At 37.4% G+C, this 26,047-nt stretch overlaps 1 protein-coding gene across 1 annotated transcript in view; it reads right to left on the minus strand.

Annotated features, from left to right (window-relative positions):
- LOC106870188 (ras-related protein Rab-10) overlaps window positions 1-8,397 on the minus strand; it is a 50,420-nt gene extending 42,023 nt beyond the window's left edge. The window contains exons 1-2 of the mRNA XM_014916192.3: window positions 7,706-8,397; window positions 5,674-6,263 (exon numbers count right to left, since the gene is read on the minus strand). Coding sequence (XP_014771678.1) covers window positions 5,674-5,797 — 124 coding nt within the window. The 5' untranslated portion in view covers window positions 5,798-6,263; window positions 7,706-8,397. The remainder of the gene's footprint in view (window positions 1-5,673; window positions 6,264-7,705) is intronic.
- Between the last annotated feature and the right edge of the window lie 17,650 nt (window positions 8,398-26,047).

A 26,047-nucleotide genomic window follows, 5' to 3' on the forward strand; every position in this document is an offset into this window, starting at 1 on the left:
GAGGTGTCTTGTCTTGTGAGTTACATGGTGACCTTACAAGTGTCTGTGACACTTTAAAAAGCACCCAATATACTCTGTAAAGGACTGTGTTAGGAAGGGCTTTCAACCACAGAAACCATGCCAAAGCAGGCATTGCAGCTGCATGGTTCATCAGTTCCAGTCAACCACCCAGCCCATGATAGCATGGAAAATGGATGCTAAATGATGATGATGATGATGATGATGATGATGATATATATATATATATATATATATATATATATATATATATATATATATATATATATATATATATATATATACATATATATATATATATATATATATATATATATATATATATATATGTTTATCACATTCGGTTAAGCTGGTTCCTATGTATTTCCCTGAAGAGAAGATTACATCCTTATCAACATCACCTATTCCTTTGGAAGGTACAATTTGTAATCTTCGAAACATATGTTGGAAATAAAAGAATTCATTTAATATATGCGTTTTACTCCATTTACTAAATTTGTATTGGCACATAAAATACACCATTTTGAACGTGGCCGTTGCCAGTACCGCCTGACTGGCCTTCATAGGATTTTCGAGCGAGATCGTTGCCAGTGCCCCTGGACTGGCTCCTGTGCAGGTGGCACATAAAATACACCATTTTGAGTGCAGCCGTTGCCAGTACCGCCTGACTGGCCTTCGTGCAGGTGACACGTAAAAGCACCCACTACACTCTCTGCATGGTTGGCGTTAAGAAGGGCATCCAGCTGTAGAAACTCTGCCAAATCAGATTGGAGGCTGGTGTTGCCATCCGGTTTCACCAGTCCTCAGTCAAATCGTCCAACACATGCTAGCATGGAAAGCGGATGTTAAACGATGATGATGATATATATATAATTAGATAAAGATAGTTTCGGTCAGTCTGTGGGGTTACCCAGGGTTTCACATCCACAAAGTGCTTAGCTTTACACCTTTTCTTCAGACCCTAATCCAGTATTCTACTGCTCCATAATTTAGAGTGTGCTTCTCTTTTGGATTTATGATTTACTAATGATATATATATATGTTAAGCACATCCAGCATAACTGGATGGACTAGATCACCTTTAAACTACTATTAGTGTCCAGAGATACACCATCAAGTCAATGACGTGTTCATTAAGCACCGACTTTAACGACTGACAAAGTAGTCATCTGCACTGGTGGATGGCGCTGCTATATTACATGCTTTCACTGTTTTCTGCAGATCTTCAGTGGTAGCTCAGCCTTGCACCGAATACCAGAACAAAAATCAGTCAAACCAATACAGTATAATGATGGCCAAACAGCCACTGATGTCACAAAAAGCTAACAGGATACGAATAAATTAGCTATTAGCAACTGTAGCAGTATTTGTAACAAATAAATAATTAGCACATCCAACATAATTGGATATGTTAACTACATTGCTTTTAAACTGCTATTAACATCCAGAGATACAATCTCATGTTCATGACACGGTCTCATTAAACAGTGACTATATTGATATGTAGAAAAGGTGTAGATGAAAATTCCATCAGGGTTACCCAGAGCAAACAATGGGCACACAATGGGCAGAGATGTCATGGAATCACAGGAAGATTAACAGGTAAAGTAAACTTTGTGTGTGACAGATGTGAAGGAGGAATAAATACTAAGAAGACATAGGAGATAGATTTTCTCAAATATCCAGGAGGATTCTCAGAGGATGTAGATAGTTTCTGTAATCTGACATCTCTGCTGTGTGAGTGGATCTTTTACCTTTTACTTGTTTCATTCATTGGACTATGGCCATGCTGGAGTACTGCCTTGAACAAATTGATCTCAGTACTTACTTTTAAGTTCAGTACTTATTCTATCAGTTTTTTTTTTCACAACCACTAAGTTATAGGAACATAGACAAACCAACACTAGTTGTCAAGCAGTGGTAAGAAACAAACAACCACATATACATACACACTCACACACACAAACACAAACACACACATATGGTGGCTTTCATACAGTTTCCATCTACAAAATTCACTCACAAAGCATTGATCAGTCCATGGCTATAGTAGACTCTTGCCTAAAGAGCTGTGCAGTGGGACTGAACCAGAAGTCATGTGGTAGCAAAGCAAGCTCCTTAACCACATAGCCACAACCATGCATAGTTTTCCTCAAACACCTCCAGCCATGCATTTCTGGATTATGGTAAGTATTGCTCATAACTTGTTCAGGATTCAGTCATACAGGAAAGTGGGAAAATCATCTGCTTTATATACGGCAAGTATGGTTGTCTGTCTCAGATTAGGATCATCATATATCCATATTCTCAGATGCCCAAATGCTGTTACTCTCTTTTACTCTTTACTCTTTTACTTGTTTCAGTCATTTGACTGCAGCCATGCTGGAGCACCGCCTTTAGTTGAGCAAATCGATCCCAGGACTTATTCTTTGTAAGCCTAGTACTTATTCTATCGGTCTCTTTTGCTGAACTGTTAAGTTACGGGGACGTAAACACACCACCATCGGTGTCAAGCGATGTTGGGGGGACAAACACAGACACACAAACACATACATATATATATATATATATACATATATACGACGGGCTTCTTTCAGTTTCCGTCTACCAAATCCACTCATAAGGTTTTGGTCGGCCCGAGGCAATAGTAGAAGACACTTACCCAAGGTGCCATGCAGTGGGAATGAACCCGGAACCATGTGGTTGGTAGGTATTCAGCACACAATTGTAAGGTCATGAGTTCAATTCCCAGTGACGCATTGTGTCCTTGAGCAAGACACTTTTATTTCACATTGCTCCAGTCCACTCAGCTGGCAAAAATGAGTTGTACCTGTATTTCAAAGGGCCAGCCTTGTTACATTCTGTGTCATGCTGAATCTCCCTGAGAACTACGTTAAGGGTACATGTGACTGTGGAGTGCTCAGCCACTTACATGTTAATTTCACAAGCAGTTCGTTCCATTGGTCAGATCAACTGTAATCCTCGTCGTTGTAACCGACAGAGTGCCAGTTAGTATTCTTTATCTAACATCGAAGCTCTTCATCAAAACTGTGTTCTGTGAAATGACTTTCCAGATATTGGAGGTACTCTACACTTCCAATAATCTGACAATGTACCTGAATGGATAGACCATGTGTTCACTTTGCTTACCTCATGTTCTAATGTGGAGGCGCAATGGCCCAGTGGTTAGAGCAGTGGACTCGCGGTCATAGGATCGTGGTTTCGATTCCCAGACTAGGCGTTGTGAGTGTTTATTGAGCGAAAACACCTAAAGCTCCACGAGGCTCCGGCAGGGGATGGTGGCGAATCCTGCTGTACTCTTTCACCACAACTTTCTCTCACTCTTACTTCAAGTTTCTGTTGTGCCTGTAATTCAAAGGGTCAGCCTTGTCACACTGAATATCCCCGAGAACTACATTAAGGGTACATGTGTCTGTGGAGTGCTCAGCCATTTGCACGTTAATTTCACGAGCAGGCTGTTCCGTTGATTGGATCAACTGGAACCCTCGACGTCGTAAGTGACGGAGTGCCAACAACAACGTGTTCTAATATGCATCTATGGCCATCTAAGCAGCATTGTAGGCCCCAAAGCAAATCAAAGGACCCTATAGTATTTATTTGACAGCAAGTCACAGCATACATAAATCAGAATTGAGTTCCTAGACCTGTTGGGCTCAGGAGCCCTAACAGGGAACCACAGGAAATGGTCATAAATTTTTCTGCTAAAGTTGCACATAGCTGTGTGACAAGAAGCTTGCTTCCCTACCACATGGTTCCAAGTTCAGTCCCACTGTATGGCACCTTAGGCTAGTGTCTTCTACTGTAGCCTCAGGCCGACCAAAGCCTTGTGAGTGGATTTGGTAGATGGAAACTGAAAGAAGCCTGTCGCGCGTGTGTGTGTGTCCTTGTGTCTGTTCCCCATCATTGCTTGACAACCGGTGTTGGTGTGCTTACGTCCCCGTAAGTTAGCGGTTCGGCAAAAGGAACCGATAGAATAAGTACTAGGCTTTAAAAACATAAGTCCTGGAGTCGATTTGTTTGACTAAAATCCTTCAAGGCGGTGCTCCAGCATGGCCGCAGTCAAATGACTGAAACAACCAAGAATAACTGTGGAATCATCGGTATAACTGAGGTCCAGTTTCTGATGTTGACATAGCTAAGTACAAACACACACAAGCACATAAACACACTCGGTTTCTTTGACGGGTATTCAGGATAATATGTACAGAAATGCTAATGAGAAAGCAAGCAATTATGACAATAGCTAACATGACACTCAATCTAATATAACAATAATGTCATTTACATATACATACTCAGATGTACCAATGAATAAGTATATGTGCCAAATACTGCATGAGTGTGTGTACGTATCCATGGTCTTATACACATACCCTAAAAAGCTAGAATCTAACTACTAGATGCACACATGCATATACTATATATTACACAACCGCACATGCAACAAACAGATCCTAACAGCGTGATCAATGAATTTTCAACTTTTACTTGATCACTTTCTGTAATATCTGCAATAAATATATAAGACGGGTTAAAAGAACCAACGAATTACTGCCACTTATACAAGTTTCTTTCTCTCTCTATCTCTCACATACACACAGACATACACTTTTTTTAAACAGCCTGAGTGAGTGTTGGTGATTCATATTGCTATTGCTAGGATGATTTTGTGTAACCAGACGTCTGCGCTTCGCGAGGTAGAATGACCACCCTTTCGTATGTATATGTATGTTGTGCGTGTGTTGTGTGTGCGTGTGTGTGTGTGAGAGAGAGAGAGAGAGAGATAGAGAGAAAAGTGTGTGTGTGTGTGTGTGTGGATGGGGATGCATGCGTGTGTCCATCTGCCCATTTGTAGCTGCGTATGCCAATGAATATATTTTTACACAAATCGATAGAGTAGTAAATAAATATATACATAAAAATACCTTATCTTCATACACATATGCATGTGTGCATTTGAAATTATGCTTGTTCGATGTGGGTGTGTGTATATAAATACGCACGCACACACAGACGTTTATACACAGTTAACACGATTAACATTCGAGAGAAAAAATGTGAAACCTGATAGTTTTAGTATAACAAGTGGAAAAACTCCGTCTAATACTCAATTCCTTAGAAACACACATAAATGCAACTAAGTAAACATTAATAGAGCTAACAAGATTGGAGCTTTCAGAAAATAACAAAAGGCTAATATTTATTTTCCTTAAGTGGAAAGGACTTCGACAAAAGCGCGTATATATATTTGTGAATTAGGAAATGGTAACTCAAAAACAGAATTACGCCAAGCACACATGCACACACAGAGGAGACACAGACACACATATAAACTGACAAACAATAGTTCTTTAATTACAAATGAGTGAAGTTTCCGAATGGGGCTCTGAGTTGTGACATCATTCCATATTCATCAAAAATATCGATCTGCGGAGAGTACACCCCACCCACACTTACACAATATTATACATGCATAGATAGATAGATAGATAGATAGATAGATATAATATCGAAATTTTTAAAGGTTGTGGGAATGGCGAGTTTAAAATGAAGGCTAAGGGAAAGGCACTACAGATACCAGTGAATGAAAAAGGAAAGTAAATAAATCAAAATAGGTTTAAGGGTCGAACTCACCTATAGTTGATATATGAGTATCCAGGAACTCATCGTTGGCATAACGGCACAGGATACAAGACTTGCCAACCCCGGTGTCGCCGAGAAGGAGCAGACGTACTAAAATATCGTAACACTTGGCCATAACTGGACTTGGAGTCGCAATAGCCGGTGGTCTGATAATGATGTTGATAATAATAATGGTGATGATGATGATGATGATGATGATAATGATGATTACTTTGACGGCCTCCACAGCGACGACGACCACCACTACGATGGAGGTACTGCAGTATAGAGATTCCTTTGAGTGTGTTTGGGTATCGGTGTGCTCTCTCCATAGGCTTGCAGCCAACAGGCCGAGCCGGGGTAAAGTGTTTACAGGAAGTATTGAAGGTGGTGGTCACGGCTACGGCAGTGTTAGTGGTAGTGGTGGTGGGTGTACCGAAGATGAAGTCGGACAGAGGGAAAATACACCTGGCAGTATTGGTTGGTGGCGACAGTCGGATGACGGACGGATAAACAGAACAAGGCGGGTAGGCAGTCTTGTAGAGTGTTGTTCCCACCCCCACCGTCTGGTTGTCAACAGTCGGTGGCTAGGCAGCGTGACTCTGAAATAGGAAGTAAACAACCAGAAGTAGAAGGAACACAGTTGTTTCTGCGGTAAGGAATGTCTGATAGGAGAGGAATTTTCGGAAGTAGGATCGGAGACACACAACAACAAACACACACACAGATATACAACTACATACATATGTACATGCGGACATCCAACTACATGCATACATACATACATAGCTTGTTCTTAAAACAATAAACAGTAAGTATACAGTTATAGTAAAAACAATAAACAGTAAGTCTACAGAGAAATCTATAAAAGATGAACGAGATAAATATTTATTAGATTGTCAGACGTTTTTATATCCAGAATTATAAGTTAAAGTGTTTTCAAAAATAAAAATAAACGAAAGTTAACTGAAAGAAATCAATATATGTATGGTGACACATTTATTTATAATTTGGTTGATAGTGACTTCGAAGTTTCACGTGTAACCTGTTCAAAGTGTGAACAACTGAACAAGCTACTGTCGGCGACACTTCGAATTTACTAAGTTACTATATCAAAAATTATAATGTACACGCGCGCGTGTGTGTGCGTATGTGTCATAGAGACACATGTGAAATCTGCAGGTATATGTAGAACATGATTTGTTAAAAGAAGGAACTACTACACATCTTTAAGAATGGGTTTGTTTCTAAGGAACTGGTTTCAGTTGTTTAACCCTAGGTTTGCCTTGAATGAGCAAACCAAATATTAAATGCATTAAATCATAACTATCTCATCTTTTATTCATGTTATATATCATGTTATATATCTTTTATTCATGTTATACATTACCGATATAACCTCTTTTTAAGACAGGAGATTGTAATCTGAGGGAATTTGTCTACCATTTCTAGCAGATCAGGCAACTATATTAAGACTACCTCTTCTGTATCTATGTGATAACATTTGGCGCAGTTCATGCATTATTCAGTTATATTCAAAATACAAGTATATACACAATCACACCTGTATGTGTGAGTGTGTGTATGGTGCGCGCATGGAAGTAGATACACACACGTCCGCATATATGCTGATGATTGCGGACGTTCTTTGTACTTCAAGACATATCACCAAATATACTTTTTACTCAAATGAATATATATAATAGATGCAATATAAATGTGTGTGTGTGTGTGTGTATGTGTTGGCCTTTAATATATAGTAGTTTTTGTTATAAGATATAATTACATAATTGAGTAACCACACACATAAATATGCACATACGCAACGACATACACGGACACATGACACATGAATGTTACTCACTAATTACGCTCGGAGAAACCCTGCACACGCACACACACACACGCGCACATGATAGAAACTGACAGTAAAAAAAAATAATGTCACTGGCATTGATTGGCACACAACGCAGACGACGGGGGTCATCGTAAAATAAATATACAAGGGTTTATGTTTACTCAGTTTAACAAGGCAGGTACTTACCTCTAGATCTGTTTTATTGCTAAGGTATCTAGTGATTTCGGCTATATCACGTTCCATTGGTCTAACACGTGTCCGTCTAACGAGTAATCATTCCAAAGACATCCGTGAATATTGGAGAACAAGCATTATTATTTATTCTGACCACAACTACAATTCTTAAACGAGTTGAACTGTTTCCCTGGCTTGTTTACTGTTACATAATCAACATAGTATATATATGTGGCTATTTTTACTTATAAGTGTATAGTCGAAATAAGAAGGCATGTGAAAATTCTTTATAGTAGTGTAGAAAAGCAATCGAAAGCAGTAACAGTCAGATTCTAGGTGACCATGAGGAAACGGAAGACACATCGAAGGCAATATTGCTGCTATGCTGATTGTGTTGTTTAATGTTAACGAAAGACGACTGCAGCAGAGAGAATGTAAAGAAGACAAGGCCGACTGGTCATCTCGGTAGGTAATGACACCTACTCAACGAAGCAATGTCCTTGATTTAGCAAAGTAACCTGAGATAGTTCATGACAAAGGCGAAAAATTGTCGGCGGCTAGCTTCAGCTATATCTTAGACTGCAGTTTCCCCCTAAGTTTTTCCTCTGGTCTGTTAACAAGAAAACTCGAGCGTAGAGAGACTGCAGTCTGCATGATTAGTGGTCGTTTCTATACACCATGTATTGATCACTACAACTTAGCTTATTTCTTCCACAGCCAACCCACCCCCTCTTCTCTCTCTCTCTCTCTCCCCCTCTCTCTCTCTCTCTAGCTGGCGTCTGCTCTCTGAGGAAATACTTATAAGATTGAGCAATCTCATTAAAAATTACCAGATTAATGTTGAAAGGCTCGAGTTAAATAAATATCAGACAATATTAACTGGAATGTCTTTAAAATCATAACTTGTACATAGGCAGGGAAACGAGAAATAGAGGAGAAAAACTAGAAAAAAAAAAAAGGTGACATAACTAAAGGAAAACACAAAAATAAAAAGAGCGGGAAGGAGTTAAATGTGAAGTTGAAAGAGTGAATTAATTTCTTTAGCAAATATGTTTCAAAGAGTCTTTATAGTTTAGCTAGTGTAGAGAATGTGTGTGTTATGTGTATGTATGCATGTGTGTATGTATGTATGCATGTATGTATGTATATCTATATATATATATATATATATATATATATATATATATATATATTACAATTAAAAGGGTAAAGGTTTATCAATTTATTAATTTATTAATAAATTAACAATTAATAATTTATACCAAGCCCTCGGTATGTGGTGAAGCAATTGTTTGCTGATGCCTTAATTATGTTTATATATATATATATATATATATATATATATATATATATATATATATATAATGTACTCCTCACCAAAAATAATAACTTGAATCGTTTCTTAATTCAAACAGCTTTTATTTCTATAATTATGAGCTAAACATAATAGAATAAACTAATCAACTCTCAAACTGACAATAAATTTTAATCCAAATATTTAGAAAATATTACAAATCTTCAAACAAATAAATAATTTGGCACCCCACCATTTTATCAAATCTTTTAAAAATGATACTCATCATACAGCTTTCTTTACAATCACCAATAAAAACCTTGTTAACTAGGATTAAAATACAAAATCATTTTTATTTCCTACTTTTGTTGTATATTTGTGAATGACCATTTCTTCTAAAAAAAAATCATCTTCATCAGGATACATAATGAGTAATAATATATTTTCTCATGACAACCTAAATAATGACATCATGTGTGAAGTTTAAGATATTGATCTACCAGCCACATTGAGCTTAAACCTCTGTATATTCATTATGTTGTTTTAATAATTATAATCTATTACAAAGACGACAAGCTGGAAGAGTTGTTAGTGCACTGGACACAATGCTTGGTGGCATTTTGTTCAGGGTTGATAAAATAAGTACCAGTCGAACACTGGGGTCGATGTAATCAACTTACTCCCTTCAAATTGTTGGCCTTGTGCTAGTATGATCTTCAAATATTGGGTCTCACAGAGGCGAGGGATAAGGTGGTGAAGCATGATCTCTGAATGCTGAGCTTCACGGAGGTGATGACAGGTGACCAAGATCTTGATGATATACTGTGCTTGAGAAAACTCATCAAAACAAGTGAAAACATAATTGAGACTGTTGCCAGTGTCATGTAAATGGCACCCATGAAAGTGTACTGGTGTCATGTAAATGGCATCCATGCCGGTGGCATATAAAAAGCACCCGTTACAGTGGTTGGTGTTAGGAAGGGCATCCAACCATAGAGACCATACCAACTCAGACTGGAACCTGGTTGTAGCTCTCTGGCTTACTAGTTCCAGTCAAACCATCTAACCCATGCCACCATGGAAAGTGGATGTTAAATGATGATGATGATGAATGCAGCAATCTGGCAGAATCATTAGCACACAAGGTAGAACGCTTAGCAGCATTTTTTCCATCTTTACTTCTGAGTTCAAATTCAGCCAAGGTTGACTTTACCTTTCATCCTTTCAGGGTCAATAAAGTGTGTATCATGAGTCGATTTAATCAATTTAATACCACCCTTTAAATTACTGGCCTTGTGCCAAAATTTGAAACTAATAATTACAATCTAATATAATTCTGCCTACCTCACTTCGCATGGATGACAAGTTCCACTATTTGTCCAATATATAAAGCATGATTTTCCAAACATTTTGTTCTGTAAATTTTGCAATGATTAAGTTTCTATTTAGAAATGTAAAGTAAATTTTTGCTGTTATGTCTCACTTTTCTTTGTTACCACACATTTAATAGCCCCAGGCACGACCTTCTGGTTAAGAAGCTTGCTTTGCTACCACATGGTTTTTGGTCTAGGCTTACTGTGTGGTACCTTGAGCAAGTGTCTTTTACTATAACCCTGAACTAACTATGCCTTGCATGTAAATTTGGTTGAATTGAAACTCTGTGGAAGCCTGTTTTATATATGTATATATATATGTATATATATATATATATATATATATATATATATATATATATATATATATATATATATATATATAATTATATGTATTTCTTCTATCTTAATGAATAAAAATTCTTCGGATAGAATAAATGGGTTAATAGAAACCAATGTAGCAAAGAACACAAAATAACTGTGGTGTAGTTCCTGTTTTTAAGGCAGGAACTCCTTGAAATTTTGGGTATTTGAGTATATTTAAAAATTTAAGGAATGGAGAAAACGCATGTTATAATTGCATACTTTATTCCTACATATGTTTCAAAGGATTACAACCTGTGTGATCCATAGGGATCTGTGATATTAAAATTGTAACCTTCTCTTCAGGGAATGCATGGGAATCATCTTAAATGTAAGACATTATGACCGAGTTACAATTTTAATATCACAGATCCCTATGGATTACACAGGTTGTAATCCTATGAAACATATGTAGGAATAAAGTATGCAATTATAACATGCGTTTTCTCCATTCCTTAAATTTATATATATATATATATATATATATATATATATATACAAGGATGTACCTAAAAGTAACCAGAAACGTTCTCTGTGGGACAAGCCCATTGTAGTTCAGGCTTCTGCCACTAGAAGCCACTTAGTGCAACCCTCAGGCATCTGTCTGAATATAAGCGGGCAAGACAAATGAAAAATATTCAAAATAAAGAATTAATTGTATACCGGTTTCCCCATCAACTTTTTTACATAAAAATGTCCGTGGTTTATCATACAATTCAGAAAAATTTTTCTGAATTTTCAGATTTTTTATATGCTAGGTCACTGGATTTAAATTGATGTTAATTAAATTAATATTCAATTTATCACCCTCAGTATATAAATATTAGTTCTAACAATTATGTTCTCTAGCTGGCAACATATATTGCAGTGAATTATCCTCTGCAGAACTGTTTCCGGAATTTAGCGTGCCAGAGCTGAGACATTTGAAAATAACCTCAATGTAATCGGTAGAACTGTACGCATGTCAAATTTTATGAAGACAATTCATGTATAGTTATGCAAATTATATTGAATTTAGAACGAATGTACTGATCAACCACAGGCGTTTTTACGTAAGTAAAAAAGTTCATGGGGAAACCGGTATACAATTAATTCTTTATTTTGTATATTTTTCATTTGTCTTGCCTGCTTATGTTCTGGTGTTGGCTGAATTTTTTTCTGGAGAACATTATTTTTTTTTTTGTGGTTGGGTTGTTGATGACCTCTTTCTAGCATATCAGATGTCCACTTAGTGGTCATCCCTTCTTATACGCATATATATATAAATATATATTTATATATATGTATGTATATATGTATATATAAATATATATATGTACACTGTATTTTACATGAATAATATATAGTCTGTTGACTAATTTTTTTCTCGCTACACCACTGGTAGTAAATTAAATTTCTTAATTTTTTTGCTACCCTAAGACTTATTAATTATATATATATATATATAAATATATATATATATATATATATATATATATATATATATATATAAATATATATATATATATATATATATATATATATATATATATATATATATATATATATATATATATATATATATATATAAAATCAAGCGGAGAATGGAGAAACAAACACAAGAAGAAGCAAGTCAATTGGGCTAGTTAGCCATTGATTTAATTATGTAGAGATTGTATAATGATTCATTGACGATCGTTTCGATGTGCCAATTTGATTGGCAGATCTCTTCAGAATGTTGAGAAGTATGTTAAAGTTCATGGTGTGAGAGATGCAGGAATAATAGTTAGTGGATATAGTAATACATATAGTGGTATAAGAATAGAGTTAGGTAAAATTAGTCTTACATTTTAGTCGAAGTTGTGTTAATAGTCTTTCTGCGAAGGAGAGGTAGGGTGGGTGCTGTTCAAGCTCGTAGTTCCAATTTTGGTCAAACGCATTCTGCACGTGTTTGTTTTTAAAATTCGAGCATCTGGATACCTTCTAACAAAGACGGTACCCACACAAGTAATCTCCAGGAGTGCCTTTGGATTTAATTATCCCCTGGTTGCTTAGATACTTCAGACTACTCCTTGAATATTGAAGCAATCCTATCATATATATATATATATGTGTGTGTGTGTGTATGTATATGTATATATATGCGTGTGTGTGTATATATAGGTATATGTATATATATGTGTGTGTGTGTGTGTATATATATATATATATATATATATATAGATAGATAGATAGATAGATAGATAATCTGGAGCTCGACTGAGGAAAGAAAACTCCAAATGACCCGTCCTTGTTTTCTTTGTATCATCTATCTGGATGTTTTGTTGGCCCTTTTTTGTATTACCTAACTGTCTGGATGTTTTGCATTCTTGTCCCATTTTGTATTTTTTATATATAAAATATATAGTGGCATACGCACACTTCTGTCTCAGATATGTAAGTATATATTTATCTAAATCTTGTACATCTCTGTTCTTTCTATTATTCTGTCTTTCTTTCCTTCTTTCTATCAGCCCTTTCATGCTTACTTCGTTCATTCCACTCTTCGTTTTTCGTTCCCCCTATCTCACATTTCATTGCCTTCTCTTCATGCTCACTTTCCCCCCTCTTTTCACTTTACTGTCTCCCTGTCATTTTTTCTCTCCCCTCATTTCTTCTGTCTCTCTGCCTCTACCTCTCTCTCTTCTCTTCCCACATTACCGGTGTTCGGCCAAGCCTGACCTTTTTTTCTTGGTTCAGCCGCCGTCTGTGTAACATCTATATTCCTCCCTGTGCCTGTGAAATCTTGTATCCCTGCTGTAAAACTTTAATTCCACACACGCCAGCTTAATTTAATTCGTCCTTAGTCGAAAGACACCTGTTGTTATGTCCTGTTATTTGTATTTGTGTAACATTCTCCATTTTTTTCCATCCTTGTTTTTGTATACGTTCGCTGCTTTCTTGTAAGGAATCTAATGTCCACATTGGCACATTCAGGATATCCAGTTGGTACTTGTCAGACAGTTGAAAGTGTCTGAGCAGGTTTGTGAGGCTTTTGCAACCTTGTTTCCAAGGGGACCCCAGGCCACATACATTTATGCAACCTATTTTGAGCATGACCATTTGAGTAGCTGGTAAAGAGAGAAAAGAGAGGACTACTCACCGTTAGCACTCTGGAGTGGGAACGGAGCGGATGCTGCGTTACTTAAGTGGGGTGTGGTGGTCTCCATGACCATTGACGATAATAATAATAATAATAATAATAAAGAAAAGTGCCCTTGCTACTCTTGGCCTCTGAAGGATGCCTGGTACTAAGGCAGCTGAAATATTTTAAATGAAAGAAAACAATAAATAATAATAATATAATATTGGTTTCAAATTTTGGCATAAGGCCAGTGATTTTAAAAGAAGGGGCAAGTTGATTGCATTGATCTCCAGGACTTGATTGATATATATTTTATTGATCTTGAAAGGATGAAAAGCAAAGTCAACTTCGGTGCCGCATTTTATTCGACTGACTAACGATTCTATCAGTTTGTTGCCTTAATAATAATAATAATAATAATAATGATTTCAAATTTTGGCACAGGGCCAACTATTTTGAGGGAGGGGCTAAGTCCATTACACCGACCCCAGTGATGGACTCATATATATTTTATAGACCCTAAAAGGATGAAAGGCAAAGTCAACCATGGTAGAATTTGAAAAACGCTTTTGAATTTTGGTATAAGGCCAGCAATTTTAGGGGAGGGGATAAGTCGATTACGTCAATCCTAATGATCAACTGGTACTTATTTTATTGAACCCAAAAGAATAAAAGGTAAAGTTGACCCACATGGAATTTGAACCTGAGAACATAAAGACAGACAAAATACTGCTAAGTGTTTTGCTGACATGCTAATGATTCTGCCAGCTGATTGCCTTAATAATAAGAGTAATGATAATCATCATCATCATCATCATCGTTTAACGTCCGCTTTCCATGCTAGCATGGGTTGGATGATTTGACTGAGGATTGGTGAAACCGGATGGCAACACCAGGCTCCAATCTGATTTGGCAGAGTTTCTACAGCTGGATGCCCTTCCTAACACCAACCACTCAGAGAGTGTAGTGGTGCTTTTACATGTCACCCGCACAAAAACGGCCACGCTCGAAATGGTGTCTTTTACGTGCCACCCACACAAGAGCCAGTCCAGGGGCACTGGCAACGATCTCGCTCGAAAACCCTACAAAGGCCAGTCAGGCGGTACTGGCAATGGTCACGCTCAAGATGGTACATCTTATGTGCCACCCGCACAAGAGCCAGTCCAGGGGCACTGGCAACGATCTCACTTGGCTTGCCGGGTCTTCTCACGCACAGCACATTTCCAAAGGTCTCAGTCAGTAGTCATCGCCTCGGTGAGGCCCAATGTTCGAAGGTCTTGCCTCACCACCTCAGCCCAGGTCTTCCTGGGCCTACCTCTTCCACGGGCTCCCTCAACTGTTAGGGTGTGGCACTTTTTCACGCAGCTATCCTCATCCATTCTCACCACATGTCCATACCAGCGCAATCGTCTCTCTTGCACACCACAACTGATGCTTCTTATGTTCAGCTTTTCTCTCAAGATACTTACACTCTGACGGGTATGCACATTGACATTACACATCCAGTGGAGCATACTGGCTTCATTCCTTGCGAGCTTACGCATGTCCTCAGCAGTCACAGCCCATGTTTCACTGCCATGTAGCATGGCTGTTCGTACACATGCGTCATACAGTCTGCCTTTTACTCTGAGTGAGAGTCCTTTTGTCGCCAGCAGAGGTAAGAGCTCTCTAAACTTTGCCCAGGCTATTCTTATTCTAGCAGCTACACTTTCAGCGCACCCACCCCCACTACTGACTTGGTCACCCAGATAGCGGAAGCTATCGACTACCTCTAGTTTTTCTCCCTGGAATGAGATAGAAGTTGTTTCCTGTTTGTTTACAGTGTTTATTGCACCTGAACATCTGCCACATACAAAAACTAACTTCGTAGTTAATCTGCCTTTGATATTGCTGCACCTCTTATGTGTCCATAGCTTGCACCGGGTACATCTTATAGAGTTACTACCTACTCCTTTTCTGCATACTGAGCAGGGCCATCTACCTGAAGGGGTTTGTGTTTTATCTACCTTCCTACTTTTTAGGATTTGGGGTTTTGCTAGGTTGACTCTAAGGCCCTTCGATTCTAGTCCTTGCTTCCACACCTGAAACTTCTCCTCTAGTTCTGATAGTGACTCCGCAATTAGTGCAAGGTCATCAGCATAGAGGAGCTCCCAGGGGCAACCTGTCTTGAATTCCTCTGTGATCGCCTGGAGGACTATGATAAATAGGAGGGGGCTGAGGACGGAACCTTGGTGGACCCCTACCTCTACCCGGAATTCATTACTGTACTCATTTCCAACCCTCACCTTACTGGCAGCATCTCTGTACATGGCTCGCACAGCTCTCACTAACCATTCTTCTATCCCAAGTTTCCTCATTGACCACCAGATAAGGGATCGGGGGACCCTGTCAAAGTCTTTCTCCATGTCAACGAAGGCCAGGTACATAGGTTTATCCTTGGCTAGGTATTTCTCCTGCAGCTGTCTCACTAGAAATATGGCATCAGTGGTGCTTTTACCTGGCACGAACCCAAACTGCATCTCATCTAAATTGATTCGCTCCCTAATTAGTTGGGCTATGACCCTCTCCGTAACTTTCATAACCTGATCTAACAGCTTGATGCCTCTGTAATTATTTGTATCTAAAGCGTCACCTTTACCTTTGTAGCAGTTGACTATGGTGCTGCTACACCAGTCATTGGGTATGACTCCTTCGTGTATCACCTGGTTCGTAATACGGGTGACTAGGCTGTAGCCAACACTGCCAGATATTTTGAGCATCTCTGCAGTGATTCCTGGGTTTCAAATCTTGACACCAGGCCAGCAAGTTTGGGGAGAGGGTTAGTTGATTACATCAACCCTAGTGCTCAACTGGCACCTATTTTATTGACCCAGAAAGAGAATTCGGTGGAATTTGAATTCACAACATAAAAACAGACAAAATGCCGCTAAGTATTTTGCATGGTATGCCAATGATTCTACAAGCTCACTGCTTTAAACAACAACAATAAATGATTCTGACAGCTTGCTGCCTTAATAATAATAATGATGATATTGGTTTCACATTTTGGCACAAGTCAGCAATTTTGAAGGATGGATACGTTGATCATAGTGTTGAACTGGCACCTATTTTATCGACCCTGAAAGAATGAAAGATAATGTCAACCCCAGTAGAATTTGAACTCAGAAAGTACAGACAAACAAAATGCAACTAAGCATTTTGCCCAGCGTGTTGATGATTCTGCCAGCTTGCAGTCTTAACAACAACAACAACAATAATAAAAAAAAATGTCCTGATGCAGTATGAGGCAGTGGCTCTCATGGCTTCTGATTTTGACTGATTAGAAATGTTATCATATACATGTTTTGTCTTGGCGCAAAAGATGGACTCTAACAAATATTCTGCTTAATATCACAAATTTTCGTGTCAATTGCTTGACCATGACCAGTTGAGAATGTCCCTTGGTGGCTGATGATATGTGCATCCCTGATCACAAGCAGAAGTAGTGGGGGAGCATCATAGCCATGTGTGGAGGGAGATTTTTTGAGGTTTGAGTAATTCACCTCTGGAAACATTGGTGTTTCATTGATTACCCTTAAACAACCCTTTTTCAGGGTCTTTTTGAGCAGAATGAGCTACTTGACCTGATGAAGATACTAACTGGGCTCCACTTGCAAGGTCATGCACTGTTTATCTTGACATAAGGTCATCATGTCATGCACATATGGTTGTGGTGCATGAGCCTGGTGTACCCTTATCAGATGAGTAGTTATGATGGGTATACTGGGCTTCATATATTTGTACCCCAGTGTCACTTTGATGGCATGCATTGCTCGCTCACTCAATAATAATAATAACAACAACAACAATAATCCTTCCTACTAAAGGAATTTGGTGGGAGAGGGCTAGTTGATTACAGTGACCTTAGTGTTTCACTGGTACTTAATTTATCAACTCTGAAAGGATGAAAGGCAAAGTTGACCTCAGCAGAATTTGAACTCAGAACGTAAAGATAGACAAAATATCACTAAGTATTTTGCCCAGCATGCTAATGATTTTGCTAGCTCACCACCTTAATAATAATAATAATCCTATCTGCTATAGGCACAATGCCTGAAATTTGGGGGAGGGGATAGTTGATTACATCAACCCCTGTACACAACTTTATCAGACCCAAAAGGATGAAAGGCAAAATCAAAAAGAATGAAATTTTATCAAACCTGAAAGGATGAAAGGCAAAATCAACCTCAGCAGAATTTGAACTCAGAACATAAAGACGGATGAAATACTACTAAGCATTTTGCCTGCTACGCTAATGATCCTGCCAGCTCACCACTTCAAGCAAGTAAAAAAAGGAAGGAGAATTTTCAGCGTTATATAGTTCTTTAGATTTTAATTTTAGTGTCAGATATAAAGTTTTATGTGTTACTGTGTGGTTGTGTGTCAAGAGGTGTGGTGTGTGTCGAGACAATTGATAGGTTAGTAGTGACAAGGAGTGTATTCCATCTGGGTTGACAGAGTAGTATATAACAGTGCATTACAGTGTCTCAGAAATGTTGAGAAAGTATGTTGTTATTGTTGTTCTTTAGCCTTGCGTCTGCCTTTCTACTTTCTTTTTTTTCAAACTCAATCTATTTTTGTAATCCTTTTCATACAGCTTAACTAAGATCACTTCTATACTTTGATGCAAATCCACTGATTTAATATGTTCATATTTAAATTAAAACCTTCTATCAATATTTTATGCAAACAAATTTTTATAAGCTATGTTCCAACACCAATTTAATATACTAATTATGGAAGAATTTTATCATTTTAAAAATTAACTGAAACATAAGGAGTGTGCTTCATTAGAAATAGGGTTGCTAAAGAGTTAGGTTGCATAGCAAACTGGAAGTTCTTAAAGCATTGGATAAAGTACCTTATAGTTTTCATTTATCTCTTTGTGCTCCAGGTTCAAATACTGAAGAGGTAAGAACTTAGCTTTTCAAGGTCAACAAAAAAATGTAATTGTTAGAGTTTTTAAAAAAGATGTGTTACAATAGCCATTCCAGCTCTTTGTGCTTTGTGTTCAAATTCGTTCAAGGGTCTTAAACCCTTCTGTAGGTCAGGGCTAATTATTTAACCACATAACCATAATTAATTATGAAGCATACGATGGAGGCAGGAGAGTCAAGTTGTTGATGACTGAATCAAAATGATGATGATGATGATGATAAGAGTGTGTGACATGAGGGAGATCTAGCAGCTATTTCTAGCAGATTAAGTAAGCAACCACATACAGGTTTCCCCATTGGTTCATCTCTTTTATCTCTTTTGTCCCTTTTATTTGTTTCAGTCATTAGACTGTGGCCATGCTGGGGCACAGCCTTGAATTTTTAGTTGAATGAATCAACCCCAATCCTTCTTTCTTCTTTTTTAAGCTTGGCACTTATTCTATCAATCTCTTTGCTAAACCACTAAGTTACAGGATATAAACACACCAACACCAGTTTATCAAGTGGTGGCAGGAGACACACACACACACACACACACACACACAAACACATGCACACACACACACACACACACACACACACACACACACACACACACACACACACACATGTATATGACAAGCTTCTTTTGGTTTCTGTCTACTAAATCCACTTACAAGGCTTTGGTTATCCCGAAGCTATGGTAGAAGACACTTGCCTTAGGTGCTAAGCAGTGAGACTGAATCCAGAACCATCTGGTTGGGAAGCGAGCATTTTACCACACAGCAATGCCTGCAGCTCATGTGCATAAATTATTGTTGTTCTAGTACTTGTGGTGCCCAATGTTTTATTGACCATTTGGTATAATAAAATTGGTTGTCTGCAGTGTGTATAGATTACTAAAGTATCAGTGATGGTGAGGAATATATTTTGACTATTTCAGTGATAAAAGCAACACAGCATTTGCATAGACAGTTGTAAGGGTGGTATTTGTAATGTACAGTGGTTATACAACCCTTATATGGTATCAGTGATGGTGTTTAGTGTTTAGAAATAATATATGTGAAAGCAGACATGTAGATCCTGTACAAAGCATTGATATGATTACCATAGCATAGCAGGGTGTTTGTGATCTATTAGTATGCTTGAAGTATTGTGCATGAAGTAATGTAGAGAACTGTATCTATAAGTGTTTATACACATGCTCTGTTGCTTTGGAATTTGTCAATATTTGAGAGAGCATGCCCACCAAGTTGAAGAGATAAAATTATGCAATAATATTAAGACTGGATCAATTTCTTTATTCTAAATATTTTCAGCATTATATTATCTGTATAGAATGACTGTTTCAGTTGGAAGTACATTTACATTTATACTTTTTAAAGTATTTATCCATTTTTATCATTTGATCTTTGCCAGCCAAAATCCATCTTACTTCTTCAATTATTTAGTTAAATCACTTAAACCATGAATATTAAATCAGGAATTCTTCACTAAATTTTTTAAAGTTTAGTCTTTATTGGCATACCAAGCATTAACTTCATTCCATCTCTTAGATGTCATAGACAAAAACAGAGCTATAACTCTATTTTCTTCATTGATATTTGTTTTTAAAAGTAAGCAGCAGGAATTGATAGAACAAGAAACAGAAGACCTTCCAGTTATTTAGTTATATTTCATTATATTCTAAATTCAAATTTTGTTGAAGAAAACTTTACCTTTTATCCATTTGGGTCAATAAAATAAAGGAGTTGCTAAGTTCTGGTGTCATAATAATTAACTATACCCTCTCCAACTGTTTGCGGCTTCATGCCTAATTAAGAAATTGTTATCATTGTTCTTATTGCAGTTCTTCACATCCTGAGTTCAAATTCCATTTTGGTCAACTTTGCATTTCACTCTTTCAGGGTCAATAACATAAGCATCAGTGTTGTACATTCCCTCCTGTAAAGACTACTGGCTTTGTGCCAAAATTTAAATTAGTATTGTTATGATTTTTGCAATGGATGTTAGAAGCAATAAAGTAGCAGACCAAAATATTTTGCAGTAGTTAGTTATGCCTCTTTGCATTCTTGGTTCAAATCCCATAAGAGATGACTTTGTTTTTCATCCTTCTGTGGTCAATAAAATGAAACTTAATTAAATTTTGGGTTTGATACAATTGTCTACCCCATCTCTCAAAATATTTGGTCTTGTTCTTATGTTAGAAATCCAATATCGTTTTGTACTTACTATTTGCCATCAACACAGATCATCACCAGTTTCCTTGGATACTACTGTTTTACATAATGTTAAGGGTGTCAACAGTTTTATATTTTACTATAGACGTACGTGAAGATTGATTGAGGTTCTGGGAGACAACATTGCCTTTTGTGTGCACATTGCTTCCACTACCCACTAACCAGCAACCTCATCTTCAGAATTTATCCCTTCATTATTCTTAGTTCTTCCTCATCAGAATTTCCTCTCGCCATATGTTTTTACTGCTGTCATAGACTTGTAACAGTTCAATGGAAACATTAACTGTGTTAGTCTCACTACTCTCAGAGAATACAATGCAAAGTCATTTGCACAGTACTTTTTCTCTGGGATCATAGTAAGAATTTCCTACCAACATCTTTTTTATACATCCAACAGGACAACTACTCAGACATGGAAAACAGACATTATAATATGATGGTGAAAATGATGATGATGATGTTGATAATAATGATATATATATACATGGGTGTATGAGTGGCCTGTATGTGTTTCTATGTATCTAACTCTATGTCAGTGTTTACATTGACACTGCTTGTACAAAAGAAAAGACAATGTCTTTGTCTATGTCTTGTATCTTAGCAGTTCAGCAAGTAGAGCTCACCAGGGCAAGTACCAGACTTAAAACTAAGTACAGGTGGTTGTATGATTGACTAAAACCTTTAAGTTGGTTCCCCAGCAAGGTCACAATCCAAGTAAAAGTCTATTATTATATATATTGTTATTCCCAAAAGACTACTGCTATATGTCTTATTGATCTTCTGCAAAATAAGAAATTTTGATAAAGAGCAAAACAGATGCCATCAAACCCCTGACATTTAAACTAAGAATAGAAATGTATTTTGTGTGCCTCTGTATAGTCCTTGTTTTAATTCCAGCATTAACTCTTGCAATGACAATATGAGAAAGGAGCTGATAACCAATCACTTGATCTGCTAAAAAAAGCAAACAAATCTCCATCAAAGTACATCTTGTCTTAAATAGGAGAAAACACATTGAACAATGTTATCTTAGATACTCAAAGAAACAGAATGATCACAGCTGGAATACTGATTGGAGCTGACCTAAGGGTCAACAACAATAACAGCCTGGTCAATTTAGCCAGCAAATCTTTTCCATCAAACTCTGTTCAAAAGAGACAACCTATTTCAAGAATTTAATTTTGGTACAGAATTGCTTGTAACAAAGACAGGATGAGCAAAGAGGCATTCACTTAAATGCAAATTAAACACTAGCCAGATGTTAATCATATTCTTCAATTTGATTAGCTACTTTCATAGACCTGTTCAGGCAACATTAACTGGGTCAATCCAATAACAAAAATAACTTTCCCAATACCATTAACAATGTCACCTTTGACCCCTCTTAATATCTCAAGTGAATTCAATCACTATTTCTGATATTATAAAGAATTCAATTTAATTAAATCTAACCAAAGCAAGACTCAACATTTTTAACCCTTCAAATGTTTTTTTTTTCTTCCAGTAATTAAGCAGATCAATCCCTTAAATGTCAATGAAAATATTGTAGTAACGCCGTGCGCATGCGTAGTCTCACGCATGCGTGGAATTCAACAAGCAAGCTTTCCCGCTTCATTCTGTCTCTTTCTTGCTGGCCAGCGATTGAGCATGGACGTGTTTAGCTGTCTCCGTCCATCTTTCGAACTTACGCTCAACAGCTCGCTTACATCTACATACCAACGTCCCAACAACAATGCTCACACACACAGAAGCTGTAACAACAAACAAGAGCTAAAGATGTATATATTTACCACCTGAATAAATGTTGTTTAAGTTGATAGTCTGGAGTTCAGCGTTCCGTTATATTCTTAATTTTATATAGTAAAGTCAGGTATACATCTAAGATGTATAACCCACTTTCTTATAAAGTGGTGACCCCGACGTGATTCGAACACGCAGCCCGCTGAGCTACAATAACCCACTTTCCTATAAAGTGGTGACCCCGACGAAGAAACAAACGCAGCATGGATTCTGGACTACCAACCTATAACTGGTGAACCCCGACTAAAGAACAAATGCGGCCATGGAGACTGAACTACCAAGCAACGATGACCACCAACATCTCCAACCATAGTCAACACAACTAGTGATAAGCTCTGCCAAACATACGCTTCACTTCTTTCACATACAGACTCATATTATTGTGTACTCAAGAACTTGGTATAAAACTCTCACGTGTACTGACTTTCTATCTGCTGTGATATCTCACAAACATATAGACGGCCTGTCATTTATTATGTTCTTATATGTCGCATTCACACTCTCACATACACATACATCTTTTAAGCCACACTAAATATCTCTTGTTATTCATTTCATACGGTCATCTTTTATCGTCTCGTTACTGGCTATTTATGTTATCGTAGTATAACATAATTATTTGTATATCATCTTTGATATATTATTTTGTGTTCGACCGTGTGACACGTTTAAATAAAAGGAGTCCTCTGTTTTTTCCATTCGTCACCATTTCTCCTTTTTGAGTTCGCACGGTCATTTTTTCATCTTGGGTTAAGAAAATTTTCTTCGAGGTTTTCGCTAATGGTCGTACAGAGATTTGTCTGTCGACCGTCTGTAAAAGCGCACCTTTCAACCATCATCAACGAGCAGCCTTTTCGCCACCAGCTTCGTTCAACCAAGATTACCACCGCGACGACAACAACTACTACTACCAACTACAAGCATTCCCCCGACGTCGCCATGTTTCAACAGAACATCAATGTACTGTCTACCACAATGTCGTGCGCCAACAACCCCACCACCGGGGACACACCAGATCAACACACTCGGTTTTATCTTCACTGTGGAGTGGAATTTATCCACTCACGCACAACAGTAAGAGCTAGCCGAATTGAATATTCCGTACCAGGTAACCGGTCACAACTGACCACGACTTCCTGAGTACAGACATTCTATCTCCTTGTGGAATTTTAATACGAACTGGTTTTCTCTATCTCAGTGTTTTGGGACTTTTCGCAGTCTATACTACAGACACTTTTACTATGTTCTGTGTTTTTTCTCACACACACACTAGTGCACTCATATATTTACTTTCCTTTCAGGGAAAACAAACAATCAGACTTTTACATCGCGTGATTCCAGTTTCCTGGACAGTTGTCATCACGGTTGTTTTGTCATGTACATTGTATGCATGTATCTCACAAGTGTACATTCATTTCTTTGATTTTTCTTTGTGTGTGTTTGTGCTACATCTTGTGGGTGGTTTTCAGTGGCCATCCTGCCTCAGGCGTTCCAGCAGATTTCATATTATTGTGCGTTTCCGCACTGGCAAGGGAGCCCTGTAGTAATGCCATGCGCATGCTGGAATTCAACAAGCAAGCTTTCCCGCTTCATTCTGTCTCTTTCTTGTTGGCCAGCGATTGAGCATGGATGTGTTTAGCTGTCTCCCTCCATCTTTTGAACTTACGCTCGACAGCTCGCTTACATCTACATACCAACGTCCCAACAACAATGCTCACACACACAGAAGCTGTAACAACAAACAAGAGCTAAAGATGTATATATTTACCACCTGAATAAATGTTGTTTAAGTTGATAGTCTGGAGTTCAGCGTTCCGTTATATTCTTAATTTTATATAGGAAAGTCAGGTATACATCTAATGATGTATAACCCACTTTCCTATAATATCAATTCTTGTTTGTATTCTTCTGAACATTTTATATAAAATTAAATAAGTGGCTGTGTGGCACCTTGGGCAAGTGTCTTCTACTATAGCCTCGGGCCGACCAAAGCTTTGTGAGTGGATTTGGTAGATGGAAACTGAAAGAAGCCCGTCGTATATATGTATATATATATATATATATATATATATATATATATATATATATATATATATATATATATATATGTATGCGTGTGTATATGTTTATGTGTCTGTGTTTGTCCCCCCCAACATCGCTTGACAACCAATGCTGGTACATTTACGTCCTCGTAACTTAGCAGTTCGGCAAAAGAGACCGATAGAATAAGTACTAGGCTTACAAAGAGTAAGTCCTGGGGTCGATTTCCTCAACTAAAGGCGGTGCTCCAGCATGGTCACAGTCAAATGACTGAAACAAGTAAAAGAGTAAAAGTGTAAAAGAGTAACAATTCATTTTAGTAATGTAAATATACTTAGTTACCCCCTCCCAAACTCTAATTTGTATTAAAACACAAATAAATGAAAATGTGATCGAGTCACAAATTCACTCATTCAGAAATAAGCATTGTTAGAGAGAAAATTCAGTTTTTCCTTGAAAATAATTATACAGTACACTGTGGAATGTTTGTTTCAATCCAGTTTTGTTGATATGAAGATTGTCTTGCATTAACCTTCTGTTCACCATATTTTTAAATGTTTTACATGAAATACTTTACCTATGACTTTCAATTAATTTTGAAAATAATCAATGATTTGGTGGTAATTTAGTACAATAACTAATTTTATCATTATTAAACACATAGTCAACAATAGGGCAATTTTGATTTTACTAGAACATTAGATAGTGTCTTACAGAATTAGTTCCAATTCTCTGCACCTTGAGTTCAAATCCTGTTGAAGTCATCTTTGCCTTTCATTGTTTTGGGGTTGATAAATAGAGTGCTACTTAAAACCTAGAGTTGTTTCTTCTCTTTCTTTCTCTCTCTCTCTCTCTCTCTCTCTCTCTCTCTCTCTCTCTCTCTCTCTCTCTCTCTCAGTTAGTTATGTTGCACTGTGAGATTGAGTCATGTGGGACTACTCATAGAATCTGTTTTTGAAGCTATGGATTAAATTCAAGCAATGAATTAAATTCTTGAAATGAGTTATCCTTTTTGAACAGAGTTTGATGAGAAAGATTTGAAGGCTAAATTGACCAGGCTGTTGTTATTTTTCACCCTTAGGTCAGCTCTGATCAGTAGTCCAGCTGTGACCATCCTGTTTCTTTGAGTAACTAAGATTACACTGTTCAATGAGAAGAGCTGAGCAAAGGACAAACAGTCTCATCT

Source organism: Octopus bimaculoides, chromosome 3, assembly GCF_046866305.1.
Source record: "Octopus bimaculoides isolate indiv1 chromosome 3, ASM4686630v1, whole genome shotgun sequence".
Lineage (NCBI taxonomy): Eukaryota > Metazoa > Mollusca > Cephalopoda > Octopoda > Octopodidae > Octopus > Octopus bimaculoides.